Source organism: Mesoplodon bidens (genome assembly GCF_964165515.1).
Source record: "Mesoplodon bidens genome assembly, chromosome: 7".
NCBI lineage: Eukaryota > Metazoa > Chordata > Mammalia > Artiodactyla > Ziphiidae > Mesoplodon > Mesoplodon bidens.
This window is the reverse complement of record NC_138164.1, coordinates 2,216,368-2,237,356: the sequence shown is the minus strand read 5'-3', so window position 1 is coordinate 2,237,356 and position 20,989 is coordinate 2,216,368. Positions and strand designations below refer to the sequence as shown.

General features: G+C 45.0%; 1 protein-coding gene across 7 annotated transcripts in view; it reads left to right on the top strand.

Moving 5' to 3' along the window:
- NTM (neurotrimin) overlaps positions 1-20,989 on the top strand; it is a 395,378-nt gene that overhangs the window by 353,411 nt on the left and 20,978 nt on the right. For 6 of the 7 annotated variants that reach the window (XR_014016245.1, XM_081239009.1, XM_081239011.1 and 3 more), the window contains exons 4-6: positions 10,719-10,853; positions 12,758-12,878; positions 18,692-18,843. Coding sequence is in view for 6 of the 7 variants with exons in the window: in XM_081239009.1 (XP_081095135.1) it covers positions 10,719-10,853; positions 12,758-12,878; positions 18,692-18,843 (408 nt within the window). In the remaining variant the exon portion in view is untranslated. Of the gene's footprint in view, positions 1-10,718; positions 10,854-12,757; positions 12,879-18,193; positions 18,548-18,691; positions 18,844-20,989 lie in introns of those variants that run through there. The other variant, XM_081239013.1, reaches the window with a different exon arrangement.

The following is a 20,989-nucleotide window of genomic DNA, read 5'->3' as shown; positions in this document are numbered from 1 at the left end:
AGAAAATAGATTTGAAAGTGGTGAAGGGGTTAAAAACCACTGGATGTGTCGATTGATGGTGAGGAGTGAGTGAAAAAGGAGGAATCAAACGTGTGACTCTTTTTTATCTTAGGAGAATGGGGAGGTAGTCGTGCCACTAGCAGGGATTAGCAGACACAGGGGTGAGAGCAATTTTCAGGGGCAACGTGATGATTCAGCCCGGGGTGTCTGAGAGACATATGGGAGACATTCCCCTGAGTTCCGGGCACAGAGGTAAGCAGATCATCCTGGGATGACGACATGAACATGGAAATCGGGAGCAGAGCTGGTCATTTCAGATGCAGGAACTGGATTCAGAGTGTAGATTGACCAAGGGGAGGAGATTGAGGTAGCAGAGGAGGGGACCTTAGAAGATTCCATTAGGTAAGGGTTGAGTGTCTCAAATTCCTCCTGGAGTCGTTCCTTCTGACACTTATGAATCATCTCTCATGCGTCAACCAGTCTTCTGTGCCTTTGCTCAAATTCTCTCATCTAATTCTCAGACCCACCTAGGGAGGGAAGAGTAAGAACGTACCCACGTTTCATTAACAAGGGAACTGGGACTCAGTAATTTACTCAAGGCTACATAATTCCCAAGAGAAATGGCCATAATCAGGGCTCAGAAGCACCATGTTTGTTCTGACAAGTCATGATTGTCTTGTTTTCATACTTTGTGTTCCATCTGGACGTAGGTATGTGTGCCCACATTTAGTTTTTGTGTGCAATGAAGAGAGATAGAAGGAAACCTTAGCCGTGGAACTAATGAAAGCATGAATCTCCTTTTCTGTGCACTCTCTCTTCACATCTCCATGGTGGGATTGAAGGTCCACCTGCGTGTAGAGGACAACTTGAAACAGAGGTGGAAGGCATTCCCAGACAGGTGGGCAGCACCGCGCACGTGTCTCAGCCAGTGTGATTCGGTAGAAAGTAGCTTTGGTGGGGGAGAGATTTTGAGAACTATTTGCAAAGATTTTATTATGTTAAATATGTTCAAAGGCTGTAATTGAATCTGGCTTATACAAAGGTTTTCACCACGCCTCCCTTTCTCACTGGACCCAGATGACCCTACATCATCAGGCTTCATGCTACTCTAAGGGCATGTCTATGTGATGTTGAGTCATCCTCTTACATACATGGGCTGCCTGTGTCTCCCTGCCCCCAGGCCAACCAGGAGTGCAGGCTGGCATTTCCATCCCCAGAATCCATGGCACCTTGCAGCTTCCTCTCAGGATCTGACCTGAATTTACTCATTAAATTATCTTAACTATAGATTTAACCCCACTCCAGGCTTTCCTCTCTCTTCCCTCTCCCAAGTGGTCATTTTGTCATTGAGTGTTTGCTTGGTACAGTCACAAATACGTGGAATTCTTCAGGAAAGCCTTCCTTCTGCTCTGCACCTGAGAATGCTGCAAAGGGAAGGCCTTGCTCCCTGCTCCCCCTGTGTCCAGCAAGCCTCTGGTTAATCTCCAGCTGTCGGGGGTCTCTGGGGAAGGGACGGAACCCTGCCTGCTACCTTCCTTTCATCCTAAGTCTTGGTGGGAGGAGAACTCCCCTCATTTGGTGAACAAAGCACTGCTCAGATCTGCATACTTACTCTTCAAAAGGATGATTTATAAGTTACTTCACTTTCCATCCTCCACAAAATATTTAATGAAACATACGCAAGGCTGTGCTTTACTCCTAGAGTTATTCCTTCTTCCGATCATCAGTTATATTTTGAGGGCATTTTCTCCTTTTTCTTTGCAAGGCTGGGGGTTGATAGAGACTTGGTTCTGTACAGTAACTGGGAGATGAGCCACAGGACCATAGAAGGGTCTGTATGAATCTTTCTGTGCCCTGTGCTCCTTTCAGAACGCTTTTTAGAAAGAAATAGAATCTCTCATTAGGAAAAGCATACACACACAGGCACACCTGTATGATGTCATTTCCTGAGGTCCAGAAACCCCTAGGGTTGGAGTTCTACAGTTCTCAGATAAGAACTCCTGCTCTTAATCCAGAAATTGTCTCCATGGCTAAAGTACAGATGGCCCTGCTTTCCCAAGGCAGCTCAGCACCAGGTGACTAAGGTGACCCCTTGCAGGTGGATGTCTGACCACTTGCGTGCATGATGGAGCCAGGAACCTTAACCCAGTAGGGGCCTCTTAAGAAAAATAATTCCCTTAAACTAATCTGGACAAGGAATTTCAAAGCAACTTTACAACCCACAGCACTCAGTCCTGGCTTATATCTCTAGGGATTTAGAAAAAGAGAAAGCAAACAGCCAACGTACGAGGTAATACGACACTGCGGAGTTCTATATTTATCCCCTATCAATGTCTTTCAGATCAAATTGGCTGAGTTTACAAGTCAAAAGCTGATTTCTTTATTTACTTTTTAATTTTTTTTTCGCAGCCATCAGCTGTACCACTGCAAATACTCAGGTTCCAGACACCAAGCTGCAAACTCCAAACATCCAGCTGTGTGCTTTTTGACTTTGAAATCATCACCCATAAGACAGGGTCTGCATGCAAAACTGAGCTGGGGGGTCCTCATGAAAACGCAGCCAGCAGAAGAGCACACACTCCTAGGGCCCAGCCAGCTGCTGGAGCCATATCTGCAAAGACAACTTGTTGTTAAGGAAAGGGATGTACCTCGGAGATATACAGGACCAGGCTCGGTGGCGTGCAGAGGGCTCTTTTTTCATACAATTGTGTTTCGGGCTGCAGCTCCTCCTTAATACAAGGCTAAAGACTATTCCCAGGAAATGTCCCACTTAAAAAATTAAGGGAATTCGATTCTCTCTTTCTTTCTATATATCATAAAATATTACATTTCATGTATGCATATTCATACCTATTCAAAAATACACATATATTTTGTTGCAACTGACAAATGAGTTCTTAATATATGTCAGGATCTGTGCTGTTTTGTGGTTACCTTTGTCCCTAGATAGATAGATAGATAGATAAATAGATAGAGAGGCAGAGAGATAGAAGATAGATGGATAGATAGATAGGGATAGATAGATTGATAGGAAGAGAGATAGTCATGAAATTTACAGTTGGCCTCAGTTTATGTAATTTTTATTGGATCTCTAATTACTGCTTTATGATAAAATCACATTAATAGATTAATTTGAAGGTTTGGGGTGGGGGGCTGAGGGAAATGATAAGTTTCCCAGGTCTAAGAAAAGTCCAGCTGCAGTAGAGACATCTGCAAGCCTGGCAGGCAGGTGATGCATGGGGACACTGCCACACACACACTTCACGACTTCAGCTCTTCTCACCAGCAACCAATGCTGATGTGTTTAAGGGCGATTCCCCTCCTGTAATGGAAGCCAGCGACTTAGGACAATTCAGCCCATCCCACGCCCCAGCGTTGGCCCCTTCTGTTTGATGTGTAATATTCTCACTGACCATTTGAACATGTACCTCAGTGCAAGAGCAGGAAAAAACAGGTTGGGCCCTCCAGAACTTTGAAAAGTTTCTCATTCTTGGAGAGATCATCAGACTGTCCTTTCTGCTAGCCATGCTATCTGCATCCAAAGGAAAGGTCAAGGAGAAAGACAAATATATATATATATATATATATATATATATATATATATATATACATATATATATATACACACACATACACACACACATACATATATGTATATATATGTGTGTGTATATATATATATACATATATATATGTGTGTGTATATATATACACATATATATGTATATATATTATGTTTATATCCTCTTATTCTTAGTTGTGAAATTAGACATATTTTTCAAGACCCCAGCTGGTCTCACATGGGCTATGCAGCTGCAATTGCTTTCTTAGAAGAAATGATCCCAAGAAATTGTAGCCCTTGTAAATCAAATCGTATTTTAAGTGAATGGAGTAGAACTTTCTAGTTACAGGATCTGTGGTGAATCCTTTGTCAAGTTTATTATTATTAAGTCCCTACTGGAAAAGCAGAGATCTGATTATTCTTTCATTTTCACATTGAGATTTTCCTGTATCAAGGATCTTGAGTATTAAAATAGGCTCAAACTGAGCTGTAGGATCAGTAACAATAATCATGAGAGCTGCCATTTATTAAGAGGTTACCACGTGCTAAGTACTTCACACATACTTAATACTCAAGATCACACTCTAAGGTGGTGTCATTTTCCCATCTTAAAGAAGAGGAATCTGAAGTTTGGAGAGTGAACCATCAGCTAGGATGACTTCAGGGTCCGGTGTGCAGACATGGGAACTCAGCACTGTCCACAGCACAGCCAGGGACCAGCAGGGCTAAGAGCCTAGATCAACCCTTCAACCATTTTGCTCCAGCTGAATATCAGACCCTCAGAAGCTATCCTGTGTAGATAATTCAACAATAATTACCATGCTATTTGGAAATGCTTTTTGACAACAGTTGTCTCACCCTGTCACAGCATATGTTGCTATATGTGTTTTCTGTGGAGCCCACGAGCCCCCAGCCTGATCCTGCAGCACAAGGATTTCCCCCAGTGCCAGGTTAAGGTGGCTCTGAGGGCCCATCTCCATGCCTGGAGACCCTCAGCTTTACCTCTGACTCGTTCTTGGAGACCCCTCCACGCCGCCCCTCACCACTGCCTCTGCTGTCTGAGTGAGAGTGAGGGTCTGTTCTGAACAGTTGTTGGCCGCAGGCTCAGGGCCCCAGACTGCTTTGAGTTCTCGGGGGTGGGGCGGGATGAGGAAGACCTTCCCCAGTCCATCAGCAGGTGCTGACCTTGCACCTCATGGCGGCATCGCCCACCTTTAATATCTTCTTTAGTTCTGGCTTTAACCACTTCCTCCCTCAGACCTCAAACCAGTCCCTCTGGCTTGCAAGGGCTACTGTTGAACAGTAACCATGCTTCTATCACGATGCTCTTGTGGACCATACCTCCCAGCATCTGAGCAAAACCACGTCTTCTTCCATCAAAGCACAGAACTTCCCATGCTGGTCAGCACAAAATTGAGGCACCTTGGAGGGACACCATCTGATCTGTCCTGTAAACAGCTCTCCTTGAAGCCCAGTCTGGGTTGAATGGGAACATCCTGATGCCAATCGAGAGGGAAAAGATGGAGCAGAGTCTAAGGACTAGTCTAGGACTAGACTAGTCACAGTATTTGAACTAAATTTTGTAAATGATTCCTTCCAACTTTTGAATACTGGAATTCTACGTTCTGTAGGTTTTGGGGTTTTTTTTTTTTTTTTAGTTTCTGAGGTCCAGTGATTTATATCTCAGCTGGTATATAGTCCATAAAAATATTAAGCAAGGAGACAGCTGTGCCCTCTCCAATAGCTACAGCTGTTCTCTGTAGCTTTTTTTGGGTGTGATAAAAATGATAATCGTGGCTATTATTATTTTCAGTTTTAAAGATTTCAAAGCCCAATCTATGAACTCAGAAACCTAGGGTTTTCTTTTCCAAAGGAGTATTACTTAACACAGGGCAGTTTTTGTCCTTCAATGGGTTATAAACTGCTGAGCTAAGTCCTCAGAGATTGTGAAGCTTCCTCGGGGGTTTGGGGACAGATGTGATCACGTTTCCAACTTGCTTCATTTCACTGCTTGGATTGTCAGATTCCACTTAATGAAATAGCTGTATTCCTTAGAAGTTGGCTGTAAAACAAATTTTGTTAGAGAAATCACACTTCCTCATTGATCTCCATTTTTAAAGATGCATCCCTCTGAGGAAATAATTGGCCCCAAGACTAAATGTAAAGTATGCTAAACACTTGATAAACCTTTTAAAATCACATATTTAAAGAAAGTCTTCTGTTAGAACACTAGCACTGATGATATTTTTTGAAGTCAGGAAATACAAATATTTTGCTAAGAACAATTACCAAAGGTGGTGCTGTCTTGGGAACAGAGCCATGTGAGGGTTAGGTAAGCAACAGAGTCCCTGATTTTTTTTTTTAATTGAATTCGGTCTGTATTTCTTTTTTTTTTTTTTTTTTGCGGTACGTGGGCCTCTCACTGTTGTGGCCTCTCCCCTTGTGGAGCACAGGCTCCAGACGCACAGGCTCAGCGGCCATGGCTCACGGGCCTAGCCTCTCCGCGGCATGTGGGATCTTCCGGGACCGGGGCACGAACGCGTATCCCCTACATCGGCAGGGGGACTCTCAACCACTGCCCCACCAGGGAAGCCCTCAGTCTGTATTTCTTAGTCTATTGGTCAATCAGTTATTTTGTTTGTTTGTTTGTTTTATTTATTTTTGGCTGCATTGGGTCTTTGTTGCTGCACACTGGCTTTCTCTAGTTGCAGCGAGCGGGGCTACACTTCGTTGCCATGCGAGTGCTTCTCATTGCGGTGGCTTCTCTTGCTGTGGAACACAGGTTATAGGCACGCGGGCTTCAATAGTTGTGGCACGCGGGCTCAGTAGTTGTGTCTCACGGGCTCTAGAGTGCAGGCTCAGTAGTTGTGACACACGGGCTTAGTTCCTCCGTATATATGGGATCTTCCAGGGCTCAAACACAAGTCCCCTGCATTGGCAGGCGGATTCTTAACCACTGCGCCACCAGGGAAGCCCTCAATCAGTTTATTAATAAGAAGCTGACAAGTTTCAAGTTATGTAAACCATTTTCCTAGGTGCCTTGAGAGCCAGAGATGCCCAAGACATGGTCCCTGCTGTCAAAAAGTTTTGATTGCATGGGAAAATAAGACCAGTGCACACGGCATAAAAACACCATTAGAAAACACCACTATAGCTGCAGGATCGGTGTGAGGGACATCAAGAGACCTGGTGTGCTGCCTCTAGCCCCATGTGTGATCATGGCCTCCTTTAAACTTCAATTTCCCACATGAAAAATACAGGATTGACCTAAATCCCTAATTCCCAAACTTGACTGTACATAAGAATTTCCAAGTAAAATTATTAACACTCCTCATCCCAGGAGATTCTGATTTAATAGGTATGAGTGGCATCTAAAATTCTATATTCAAACAACTATTCTAGGCAATTCTTCTGAAGTCAGCCTATGTCCTAGCTCTGTTGATCTGTTTTCTTTCTGTTTTTCTTCCAATAGTCTTTGTAAGTTCTCCATTCGAGTGACAAAGCACTGATCATTTCATAGCCAGAGCACAAATGCAATTAAAGGAAAACTTTCCTTGAATCATTAATCATTAACTCTATAAATTCAGATTTCAGTTTAGTGGTTTTTTTTTTTTTTTTTCTTGTTTGTCTGTTCAAGCAGTCCCTATAGGGACCTCATTTCTGGTGATTCAGAGTTTCGTTTGTCATATATATATATATATATATATATATATATATATATATATATACACACACACACACATATATATATATATATATATATAAATACTGGTTTTCTCTCTGGTTTTGCTATTTTTGCTCCTATTTGAGAAAAAAATCTATGAGGAGAAAGGTAACAATAATGACAATGAAAGCTATAATGTGTAAAGCATTTTACTATATACATACTACCTTTCCAGTTTAATCAGAAAGTGTACATATAACAATGGGTAAGCAATGGTTGTGCTTTTCCTATAATTCTACATTTGGTCTGGAGAACACATGATAGTAAAATTAAGCTTCATTGGTTTTTGCAGGATGACTTAAGTGTAATCCTCTCCCTCTGGTAATATACATCTAGGTCAGCGGAGAACATACACTTTCCCCAAATATTATTTATCTATTTATTTATTTATTTATTTATTTATTTTTGGCTGTGTTGGGTCTTTGTTGCTGTGCGAGGGCTTTCTCCAGTTGCGGCGAGCGGGGTCCACTCTTCATCACGGTGCACGGGCCTCTCACTGTTGCGGCCTCTCCCGTTGTGGAACACAGGCTCCAGACGCTCAGGCTCAGTAGTTGTGGCTCACAGGCTTAGTTGCTCCGTGGAATGTGGGGTCTTCCCAGACCAGGGCACGAACCCGTGTCCCCTGCATTGGCAGGCAGATTCTTAACCACTGCCCCACCAGGGAAGCCCTCCCCAAATCTTAAGCCATCTAACTTCCTTCCCTACATAAAATTGCCTGATACTAATATATTAAACTTCACATACAGGAGCACACATGTCCCCACATAAAACTTTCTAACTTTTTTACCGTGATTGTCCTAATATTTATGTAGTTGCATTTCAGTCTGTGACAGTAATCCACCCCCCAACTTCTCCATTTGGATATTCCTATAACAAATTCATACAAGCTTGGTTCCTATAAGTCTTACTGTGGTCACACAAGAATGCATTTGGATGATAGAATTAAACTAGATGCATGGTCTGTAGTTGGAAACAAAAACAAGAGACCAGAGAACCCTGTGTCATTTTGTTTCTTTGCTTTGATGGTGTCATACGCAGCCTCCCAGGAGATCTGAGTTCCTCCCAGTCACTGTTTTGACACTGGAGCTCAATCCAGAAACAGCTGTCCAGAGCTAATTTATTTTCTAATGCTATGGCACTGTTAATTTATAAATTACACTGGTAATTCGAGCTATTATTAATTTCAGATGGTGTAGGGCAAGCCTAATTAAAATATGACACCAATTGCCACACATATGTACCAAGGACCACCAGTTAAAATTAATGGGAATATTAAGTGTGACACTGGTCTCCTCGATGCTTTGCACAGTAATTACAGCATCTAGTGGGGAATATCTGACAAATGTAGGCTCAGGTTGGGCACAAATAAACAACGACAACCTAAAAGGAATCACAAGCTCTTCATTTAAACCTCTTCTCCTCGTTTCCTCCACCCTTCGGCAAATCAAGGTTGGTGCTTTTTCCCCTAAAGATGCTTAGGAAACAGTGACAATTAAGGCTCCTGTGACATGGAGAAGGTTCTCACTGGTTGGGACCATGAGAGTCTATGGGTTGATGCTGAAGGTCTCCGTATCCTTGACTTTTGCATGCTGTTTTCTGAGGGTCTGTGGGTTGATGTTGATTGTCTTCTCCATATCCTGGACTTTTGCACACTGTTTTCTACTTGTCAGCACGTCCCTGATTCTTCCAGTGAATTGATTAACTCTTACTCACTTGCTCTAATAGACAGAGGCTATTCTTTTGCTCCCCTGAAGGTCGTAGAGGCAGGAGTGTCCCTGCACATATATGTGGGCTCCATAGGATATGAAGACACCTGGGAAATGCTCAGGTTGGACTTAGTTCTGCACAGTGATACAGACTTACCATGACCCAGGAGCCCTGGCCTCGCTGGGCAGGCAGTGGTCCTTCTGTATAAGAAAGCTGTTGTCTTGTGTGTCATTGTCATTGCTCCTGTTATGATCTTGACAAAAAATGGGGAGCTTAACAATGTCACAGAACACATACAACCATAATTTACAAACCACACACATAATTCTTTGTATTACAGTAGTTTCTTCTTGTTATTTTTGTGCTTTGCATCAGCCGATATGGGTGGTGTTATGGAGGGGTTTTATCACCTGGGGGGCACTGTGCCTCTTCCCTCCCCACTCAGGTGGGCCCCCCTGGGGTTAACATAGCCTGGCGCCCCCTGAGTCTGGGCGTCCAGGCAGATCACAGGGTGACTAGGACAACAAGTGTGCAGCACATTCGTGTTCCAAAGTGCTTTCATGTAACTAGTTTTCATTTGTTCCTCCAAACAGCCCTGTGAGGTGTTAGGATTATATATACATTATTCCAGGGAACATGTCTTCTGGTTTCTGGGGACACTCTCAACTTCTGCTTGTTGTCCCAAAATAACTATTAAAAATAGCACCCAGTTTCCCTGTAAGACGATGCCAGGTCACAGGGTAAGGGGTACCATCACGCTGACTATCTTCATTTAACAGAGAGGCAGGCTGATCCCGGGATGCACCCGGTTATTTTGTCATCCCCTGTCTCTCCATGAGGAGGTTAACACTCAGGGTGACTCTGGGAGGGGACAGTGACCATCCTCTTGCAGGCATTGATGTCCTGGTCTGTCCATATCAAAGGCTCAAGGCCAGAGCTCAGCGAGGAAGTCAAGTAGGTAGACGTTGTTACTACTATTCATAAATCTTCAGTGGAGAGACTGAGTCTCTGGACGGGGATGTGAAAGTGTGATTTGCAGCCCTGTCTTCTTGCTTTTTCCTCTCTGCCGTGTTTGTAGTGAGAGGGTGGCGTCCCTGCCATTGATTTGTGGCCAGGATCTTGTACCCAAGAGCTCCAGCAGATTGAAGTTTAGAAAATGGATTTCTGCTGATTTAATTGAGTGTCTAAATCTGAAAACAGAAATTTAATTTCATTAGTGTTTCCACTGCCTTTTGCGGCTGTGTGTGTGTGTGTGTGTGTGTGTGTGTAACTGCTAGTGTGGTATGATCACGATCATGGATTCGTGATCTAGGATGATGTCATCAGCTTTGCATTTCAAGGTTGAGCCTAAACGATACCTGGATACCAGAAAGTTAATACTCACCAAAGGTGCCTAACTCAGATCCCCAGAGCCTGACTGCTTGCTGAGATTCGGGCAGGGTAAATGTCAACATTATTCATCACTTACTGAGGACCAGCAATTCTCCAGACTCTGTGCTTAGTGCAGGTAGGAACACAAACATTTGAGCTGACCCATCAGGGAACCAAGGAAGAGCTGGTGATGGAAGAGATAAAAAAGTGGAAGGAGGGAGCGTTGGCATGGATCCCAAGAATCTGGACTTAGAAGTGGCACAATTCTCTGCAGACGTAACCACTGCACACTTTGTTTTCTAAGTTTGTACCTTTGGTGTTTTTTCTCCTATTCCACCACACCTTCTCCTGCAGCTGTGGGCTTTGTGAGCGAAGATGAATACTTGGAGATCCAGGGCATCACGAGGGAGCAGTCGGGGGACTATGAGTGCAGCGCCTCCAATGATGTGGCTGCCCCAGTGGTGCGGAGAGTCAAGGTCACCGTGAACTGTAAGTGGTTGCAGGAACCCCCACCCTGCACGTGCCTGAGGCGGCTGCTGTCGCGGCCACAACAGAGAGCTGGGCCTCAGCACCACGCCCTGACTCGGGGTAGGAAACAGAGCAGCCTTGCAGTCTGTTTCCTGCTTTTAGGAGGGACAATTCCAAACTCTTTTAAAAAACGATAATAAATTGGATCTGAAAGTGATTTCATATAATCCGAAACTTGCCTTAACATTCCTGACAGATCGTGAAATACCATTCAATGCATGTTATACAAGCTTGTCTTTGAATCCCAATTTTTCCCATACTTTACTCATAATGTCACCAAGCTTCTCACTCTCTAAACAGTCATCTCCTTCACAGCAAGCAAGAAAATAAATTAAAAGCATGTGTATGGAGGAAATATTATAATTTCTGTTCATGGTATACTGATTTTATCTCATCCTTTTCCAATTATGTATGTTGATGGACATGGTATACATTCCTAATTGAACTATAAATAGATAAACATACATATATCCACATATTAGTGGGTATAGCTCATACCTGATTTTTGTTATGTGAGGTACTGAACCCAAAAAGTTTGGAGGCCACTGCTCTGGACCCCTCCTCCTCCTTTACCATCCAAATTCTCTCTGACACTGATGCTGCTCAACTTCCCCCCTCCCTCACACTTTCCCCTCTCGGTTCCTCGTTATGTACCCTGACTCAGTTCTCTGTGACATTCTGAAAGTTTTCCCTGCTGTGCCCAATTTCAGAAAGTCTTAGGACAGACTAGAACCCAAGAACTAAGCCAGCAGACAAGAAGCCTTCCTCCTTAAAAACTTAGGTGAGGGTGGAGGTAGAGGAAGAATATCGTGTTTTGGTGATTACTCATTCTTTAATATTTTGGTTTCTGTTGCAATTCAAACCTAATTAACACAAAGCACTTTAAGCAGCATGGAAACAGGTGTAACAATGATACCATTTTTGTACTCTACCATGATTTATTTTTAAAGTGACATAAGATGACTTAAGGTCAATAAAGATTAACCTAAAGAGTAAGGAAATGTAAGGGAAAACCTATATAGGAAAATAAGTGATATCTAAGGGGAAATCAGTACATAAAATTTATATGCCAAGGTGGTCAGATATGGGTCCAGGATTTGGCTTCCAGTTCCTGAAGCAAAGAGGGGAAACATCATTTGGTTTGAGGTTTATGTCCATAAGAAAAAAGCAAATTAGTTGCTTGGGAGAAACACTGCTTTTTCTGGTACTGAGACTCGAAAAATAACTTCACGTTAAGGTCTCCACAAATAGAGCACAATGACATCACATGCAATATTTCTGCAATAAACAGAAGGGCGAGTTGGTTGTGGCTGTTTCTCACAATGCATTTCAGTGCAACTGTCGGCATTGTCAAGGGCAGTTTGACAAAGCCTTGGAATGAATGCAGGTCAAGTACTTAGGTCTAGTCAGTCCGGCTGGATTCTGGGGTCCAGCGTAGAACACCTCCAAGAGTGACGGATCTGTGTATCCTTTAGGCAATTCTCCATGAGTATTATTTCTTGCAACTGAGCTTTTGATGGAAATTGAATAGTTCAAGGTTATATACTCTGGCAAGAACCTGGTGTGCAGACAGCCTATAGGGCTGATTAAAGGTGCTGTCAACCCATGGGGTAGAGGGTCCATGGGGGGGTGGGGGCTACATCCTATGAAAGTTGAAAAGTTTAAACAGGAAGTATGCCTGAATACCTGGTCATTCCACCTCTGTCCAGAGGGGAGCAGAAGCAGTACATGTGAGCTTTTCCTTAGAACAATATGGGATGGTTCATTCTCTGGCACATGGTGGAGACCAGAGGAAGACCAGAGCATGACAAACACAGTCAGTGACGGCGGCATTTGAGCTGCTATGGGATGTCTTCTCTCTGCAGATCCTCCATACATTTCAGAAGCTAAGGGGACAGGCGTCCCCGTGGGACAGACGGGGACACTGCAGTGTGAAGCCTTCGCGGTTCCCTCAGCAGAATTCCAGTGGTACAAGGATGACAAAAGGTAAGGCTCCCTCCCCCTCCCCACAAGAAGAAGAAAGTCCTTCCAGGTTCCTGCCTGATTCCACAGGGATGCAAATGGATTCCCGCAAAGTCCTCTCCTGAACTCCTCCTACCTATGAGGGAGAAACAACACACAAACAAGCCTTTTCTTGATATTAATGAACTTCAGCTGTATTTGTGATGTTGCCATGCAGAACTGGCACTCGCTCACCAACAAGCCTGAGAAAAACTAGTTTTTAAAGGAAGCAAAATCTCAAAGGAAAGGCCACTAGGAGCCTGTGAGTTTTTTATAGGCCTAGAAAATAATGTGTTCTTCCTGCAGCTATTTTTAACACATTCTCAGGCTTGCATTAAGGCGTCAGGAAGGAATGCTCCCGAGCACTAAGTCAACTGTGTCTGAGGACTCCGGTCCAGTTCCAGCCACTCTCAGGGGTGGTGCATGAAAGCATCCATGACCCGAGTTAGCCTCCCTTTGTGCCCAGCTTGTACTTTCACTGCAGGAGAAAAGAGAGGGGCCTCTCCCATCCCCTCCAATTGTTGCAGGCACCATCAGGATGTTTGTCATGATCACTGAAGATTGTCACCATGAGGAGTTAGCCAATGGCACGTTAGCACAGGGTTCAGTGGCTCCGGGGACCAGGCAACACGTGATTACTGTTATCAAAGAGGTATTTTCAGGTGGATGAACGGCAAATACATGTGCAAGAGCTGTCCACGGTCAGAACACATTCGTAAAAATGGGGAGGGAGGCGATACACAAAGGTCCTGAGGTGTATGTGGGGTAGAGGCGGAGGACAGAGTGACAGAGGCTGAGAAGTTGAGGGAAAAAAGCAACAAAAAGGGGAGCTTTGGGCGGCTTCCCTGGTGGTGCAGTGGTTGAGAGTCCGCCTGCCGATGCAGGGGATAGGGGTTCGTGCCCCAGTCTGGGAAGATCCCACATGCCGCAGAGCAACTGGGCCCATGAGCCATGGCCGCTGACCCTGCGCATCTGGAGCCTGTGCTCCGCAACGGGAGAGGCCACAACAGTGAGAGGCCCGCATAACGCAAAAAAAAAAAAAAAAAAAAAGGGGGGTGGGAGCTTTGGGAAGGAGAGCAGGTGAGCAATTCCAGGCCAGGACTCATGCCGGGAGAGACCCAGCTGCTGCCTACACGTCTCAGAACATCTCCAGTGCCTTGGGATTATTTCCTGAAGAGACCAGGAAGTGTTCATAGCAGCGCTACGTACAATAGCCAAGACATGGAAGCAACCTAAATGTCCATCAACAGATGAATGGATAAAAAGATGTGGTACATATATACAACAGAATGCTACTCAGATATCAAAAAGAGTGAAATAATGCCATTTGCAGCAACATGGATGCAGCTAGAGATTACCATACTAAGTGAAGTAAGTCAGACAGAGATAAATATCATATGATACCTCTTATATGTGGAGCCTAAAAAAATGACACAAATGAACTTATCTACAAAACAGAAATAGACCCACAGACATAGAAAACAAACTTATGGTTACCAAAGGGGAAAGGGGTGAGGGATAAATTAGGAGTCTGGGATTAACAGATACAAAACTACTATATATAAAATAGATAACCAACAAGGGCCTCCTGTATAGCACAGGGAACTATACTCAATATTTTGTAATAACCTATAAAGGAAAAGAATCTGAAGAAGAATATATGTATATAAATGTATAACTGAATCGCTTTGCTGTACACCTGAAACTAATGTAACATTGTAAATCAACTATACTTCAATAAAAAATAAGTTTAAGAAAAGAGGCCAGACACCAAGAGCTCCTCCAGTCTCTGCATCAACCCCTGAACTTTGTTTAGAACCAAGTTGCTTAGTCAGAGGACCCATTGTGTATCATCATAGTCCTTCCAAGTGAGAAGCAGTACTTTTTCATTTGTAGGTACCCATTCTGGCAGCAACTTAGGTGCATTGTATGTGTCCAGCCCATTTTGTAGATGGAAGTACTGAGACAGAATGAGGAAAAGCAAACTCAGGGAGAGATAAGAAGAAATAGCTGGCTTTCCTCCTTTTTTCCAAGAATTCAGAATCAAGCAGAAGGGAATAGTATTTTCCCAATTAATAAACATGGGTATCTTTCTTTGAAATCCTGCTTCCTCTTTCTTCCTTTTTATCCTTTCCTTTACTAAGAACAAAAGTGAGACGTGAAGGTCCGGTATCAGAAAACAAAACAAAACACAAAACAAAAATCTATTGAGCTCCATGGTAAATTCCTGAACTTTCCATGGCCCGGGCCTTCATGAAAATTAATCAGCTGCATCCTGTTTTTCTAATTCCCTATGGGACAAAAATGTGAGCAAAATGTAGAAGAAACAAAATCTTAAAATACGTGGAGAAAAGAAGATTAGCCTCTAGGCAAAAATGGCCAATGGTTAGCGTAGGAAGAGAGAGCTTGCTGCTGCATAACGGAGAGGGGGGCTGAAGGCTTCACCCAGGAGGAAAGGGCCCGGCAGCATCACCGTGGTGGGGAGCGGCTTTCAGAGCCCCTGGCTCAGGCGCCTCTGAGTCCTCCTCTGTCTGAGTCCTCGTGGCAGTTCCTTTTCTCTCCTTTAGTAGATTCCGCTCAGTTTCCCATTTGCTGCTCGCGTATTTATTCCCCTGTGTAAATGGGAGGGGAATGGGAGACCATTGAATGCAGTTGTCTGTCCTCCTGGCACCCAGCTCTAGAAGAGCATCTCTGCCTCTGAAGTCTTGTCACTGTCTGACCTTCCTGGGCCACTCGCAGGTCACCCCCTCCAGGCAGGTCTCCCAGGGCAGATTGCACCTGCCTGGAGGAAGACCAGCTCTAAACTAGCTCACATTCCTGGTGAGCTGAGGGGATTTCTGAGGCAAATCAAAGGAGTCTATATGATGGGGCAGGCAGTTTTCTCAGAATTCAGGGTAGAAATCTGTCCTAACTGTGTACTAGCCAATCGACACCAGCCACCACCGTGTGTGCCATCGATCAAAGGGAGAGGGAAGGGAACCCTGTCCTTAATAAGGACCACTCATCCACAGGACTCCAGCCACTGAAAAGCATTAAGAAACTGAAGCCTGGTAGTGATGCCGAATCCGGCCTCTGCACCCCAACACTGAAGTACATCTCAGAGACAGAGTTTGGGGTGAACTAGAAAAGAATAGCTTTATTGCCTTGCCAGGCAAAGGGGGCCACAGCGGGCTAATGCCCTCAAAACTGTGTGTCCCAATCTGGAGTGGGTAGTGAGGAGTTTTACAGTAATCTTTCAAAGAGGGCGTGATCAGCTGGTGTACATTCTTTTGACTGGCTGGTGGGGAGGTAGGTGGGACTCAGCATCATCAACCTTTTGGTTCCAACTGCTCTGGGGACTACATGCTTGTGGGCAACACACAGGGGTTTTCAGTATCTGCAAAACAGCTGATGTGTATCCCTTGAGGGGGCACCAGGACCCTGCCTCAAGGCTGCACTACTGTTTCTTGGCTGCTCCTCCCTTGTCTCTGCAGCCCCTCCCTTCCCTGATTAGCATCTGTTTGAACCTGCCCCTTGGAATTCAGGGAAGGTCATGGAGGCTGACTGAAGTCTATTTCCTACAAACAAGAAACAGGGGACACAGAAAGGCTTTTGTGCTCAGGATCACCACCGGGTCCTGCTTGGTTTCAGCAGTGGTATGGGATGAGGAGGTGTGTGACCACACGGAGGGTCATCCCAGAAGCTGCAAGGTGCTGCTGAGTACCACTGGCCGCCCTCCTTTGCTTTTAGCTAAAGACATTTCTGAGCTGTCAAGCCGAACCTGCTCTGGGTAAGCATCTCTCCCCACTGCAGAGCTGAAATCTAGTTCACAGCTTGCTTCTGATGTGAAGGCTTCCTCCCCAGCCCAGGGATGGCATCAGAATGGCAAATGGGATCAATATGCTTGGCGAGCTCAGAGAAGCCTCCTGGCAGGTGGGCTTCAGAGCCTTCTCTGCACAGCACCCCCTGGAGGACCAGCATCTACAGAACAAGCTGGAAATAGAACAGCAGTGTCTGGCCGCACAGCCGGACACCTTATTCAATTTGGACTGTGCTCACGTTTTAATGAAGTCCCTGGACTCAGGCCGGTTCACTGCCCCTCACTTAGGAGAGACAAAGGCTCACAGATGAAAATCTACAGAATGGAAAGCAAGGCAAGTTCCTTCAACCCCACTCTGACTTCCCTGGAGACAGACGTTGGGTTAGGACTGAGGCCAAAATCCTGCTCTTCTCATCACGGTGGTCATAAGCCTTGGGGAAGGAGAGAACCATCCTGTCCTCCTACAGAGACAGCACCTTCAGATAATGACAAAGCAGCTGACATCTCTGCCAAAAATGTCCTGTGGCCCAGGGACAGGCAGGAGTTTGCAGTGTCTGACTCCACAGAAATGTATTATTTCAAATAACGTTTTATCGTTTACAAAGCATTTTCTCATCATTATCCTGATGGACTTTACTTTCTGTTTCTGCCTTGAATATTGTCTTTCTCGGTTTGATGACTCCAATACCAGCAATTTGCTCCAATTTGTGTCCCACAAGCCTGTGCCCATATGCGATCATCTTGCTATATTTTACTGTCTACACGTCCTGCTCCAGCCAGGCCCTACACAGCCAGCTGATGCTGTGACCAGTTCCCTGAGATCCTCCATTCAGAAGGATGATTTTCCCCACTAGTATTTCTCTTTCCTGTAGCATAGACTCAGCTTCTGGGCAGGGAAGTCAAATTATTTCAGGGAAAGTAAAAGGTTGGCTTAAAGCCCATTTTCTGAAATAGGGCATTCCAGAATTTTTTTAAAAGGAGAGAGCTGGTCTCATAATTTCCATGTAGACATGTAAGTTCAATAGGAATTGCTACTAACAGCCTCCAAAGATGGAGGATGTGGCCCTACCGAGCTCTAACACAGTTTTCTCCTTTCCCTCTCTGTCTGCCCTGTAATGGTGTCTGTGCTTCTAATAAGCGTGCCTGGCTGTCCTCCCCACTAATTCTCTGTGGCTTTTAGTTAGTGGCCCCGGCTGTTGGTATGAGCCCTTGTGGCACACTGGACTCCATGATGGGGTGAGACATCTCAGGGAGACAGTCCTGGCCATGTAGGGCCATATTCTCAGGCATCTGTAATTTCTTCCAGGCTGAGTTGCTATAATACTCTGGACAGATCACCACTCCCAGGCCCTTCAGAGTCCCCTAACATAAAAACGATCCCTGATTCTTTAATCTTAATCACAGCCAAAAATAAGGTATTATCTGTAGAATGCCTCAAGTTCTTAAGGGATAATTTTATCACTCAGGTGCTTGAAAAACATTGTTCTTTCAAACCCCTCAGGTTTTCCCCCTCTTTGAAGACCGAGTTTTTCATTTTCCCGGTTGTCATCATCGTCCCCATCATATGTTCATCATCACCACCATCAACATCAATTATGTCCACAATTCCGAGCACCTACCGCACGAATCCTGTTGGGCTGAGTGCACACAGCTGGCACATTATATTTGTTGAAGGCACCTGCCTTCAGAGAACTTCACTGTCTTCATAGGGAGATGGATGTCTGCATTGTGCCAGGAAATGTGTCCAGGCACACACGTAAAACAGAGAAATGCAATTATATGTGTGACTGTGGCCAACTTGTTGTGTAGTTGAATGCAAAAAAGACAAGTGATTATAGTGACAACAGAAAGGGGGCAGAGGGAAGGTCATCAATTCCAGAGTCTCTCTTCTTCCTTATGAGAAAAACAAACAAACAAACAAAGAAACAAACAAAAAATATATATATATATATAAACCCATCTCCTTTTCTCTTTTTGGTCTGTCTCTTGTTCGTCTCAGGCTGGTTGAAGGAAAGAAGGGGGTCAAAGTGGAAAACAGACCTTTCCTCTCCAAACTCATCTTCCTCAACGTCTCTGAACATGACTATGGGAACTACACGTGCGTGGCTTCCAACAAGCTGGGCCACACCAACGCCAGCATCACACTCTTTGGTGAGACGGAACCCCAGGCTGGGCAATGAGAGAGGGAGGGGCGTGTGGAGGAGGGGGGCAGGAGGGAAGGGACAAGAATCAGGGGTGGTTAGGCAGGGGTGGGTGAGAAGGGCAAGAAAGGAGGAAGGAGGGGGGAGAGAGAGAGAGGGAAGCAGCACACGTAGGAAAGTAGACACCAGGCGTCATTCTATACTAGGAAGAACCCTGATCTCAGAGCAAAGGATTTGAGGCTACTGAAGTGACGTTGCATTTTTCCCCTCAGTATCTTCTGAACTGACTGTGGTTATTACAGTTGGGTCCAATAGTCAAGAGCCCAGAGAGGAACATGCACTATTTCCATACTTGTTCCCTGGATGAGTGTGAAATGTTACCATTTCTGAAACTTTTTCTGGCCATTGGGACATAAGAGAAACTGCATTGTATTTATAAAAGTAGAGTCATGGGCCTTGGGATCCTGAACGCTATTAGTGCTAGAGGAAGAATGAACATAGAAAATGAGTGTTTCCCGAGTTCTCCATTTGTGTCCGAGGGTGTTGTCTGAAGGGATCTGTCCAACCGAGCCCCCATCCGGACAGAAGTCCCATAATCATTCATGCATTAATTCATTCAGTCACTATTTATTGAGGACTAATGTATGCAAGGCAAACTGCTGTGCCTTCATTACATATCCAGCAACCTTACTGGTGCCAGAAACAAGGAAAGGAAGCAAGTAAACAAGCTGCCTCTTAGACCCCAATGTCTCGCACTTCTATGGGTAGAACAGCTACACAGAAGTGAGTCTGGATGCCCGAGTGTCATCCGGCATCTGTGATGGGTCCCATCCCTGGGTAGAGGCAGATTCTCCCCGCAGCCCACAGGGTTAATCTCTGGTTGCTTTGGGGGCAAATCCCTCCAGGCCCCACAAGTTCAGTTAGCTTGGAATTTTTCAAGTCTGGTCCCTCGTCCACCATGTTAACAAGCACTCTTGAATGTTACAGGGAGGGAAAGGTGAGGAAGTGAGCAGAAAATTGGCAGGAACCTAAATCCTTTTTATTCTGAGGACCCCCAGATAATTCCAGAGCTTCAAGTAGCGCCCCCCCCACCCTGCCAAATCCTCTCCATGGCGCAGTGGACCCAGCCTGCCCTGATAGCCCACCTGTGCTGCTCCACTGTCCCATCTCGGTTTCCAAATCACATTCCATCGCCCTTTTACCCAGCATGTAAAATGAAGCCCAGCTTTATCCAGGAGGGCTGGGAAGGGGAAGCCTGCCCTTGATCCCAGAGCTGGCAGACCCGAATGGGCAGAGCTGTGATTAGAGTGACTGATGTGTCTCACGCCTCCCACACAGGGCCAGTTATCATGGCCCCTCACATTTGTCAGCCTTTTGGCTTTTTGGCAGGTGTCTGTCTGCATGAACAGAAGGGCCATGGTTAGGAAGGGGCAGCCCCCTCCTTCCCTTGCCTTGCAAATCCAAGGTTCCCCCTGAGTTCCCTGCTCTCCACACATAGCCCTCCTTGTTCCTAGAAACAACCTCCCTCCTCCTTTGACCTCTTTGTTCTTCCAAATCAGATGCATGAAATGGTTTTGCAATTGGCTTTACCACTGCCAATTCCCCGGCCTCTTCCCCTTAAGCGATCTAAGATGAGAAGAGAGAGAAGAAGTAAACTTTAAGAGTGAAACCCTGGCATTTGTGACAAGCAATGCAGTGAAGCATGTGCCATAAAACTTCTCCCTTCCGCAGACCCGTGTTTGGCAGTTAAAACCTCTGCCCGTATCCCCACCGGTCTGTCAGCATTCATGTCACCCTGTGTATCATTTGGGACAGTCCTACAATTGCCAGCTTTCTGGAGTACAGGGGGCTGTCTAAAAACATGTTTTAAAAATTGATAATATGGATTCAGATAAGTTTAGAAAGCCTGGGTCCAACAAAGATGAACGGGGCCCATGTGGGAATGTTCTTTAACACGGGAGGTCTCAGAGACTTTACACACTAAATCTCTAAGAGAGAGAAAAAGTTTGGAGCATTTTTCCAAATTTAATCAAGCAGAAACCAAGTTTTTAGCCTCATTTCAGAGAACCTTTCTGAGGAGCCCATCACAGCAATGCCACCTGGGTGACGTAGTACCGCGAGACTATGAAATCCCGCTAACGGGCAAGATGGGCGTT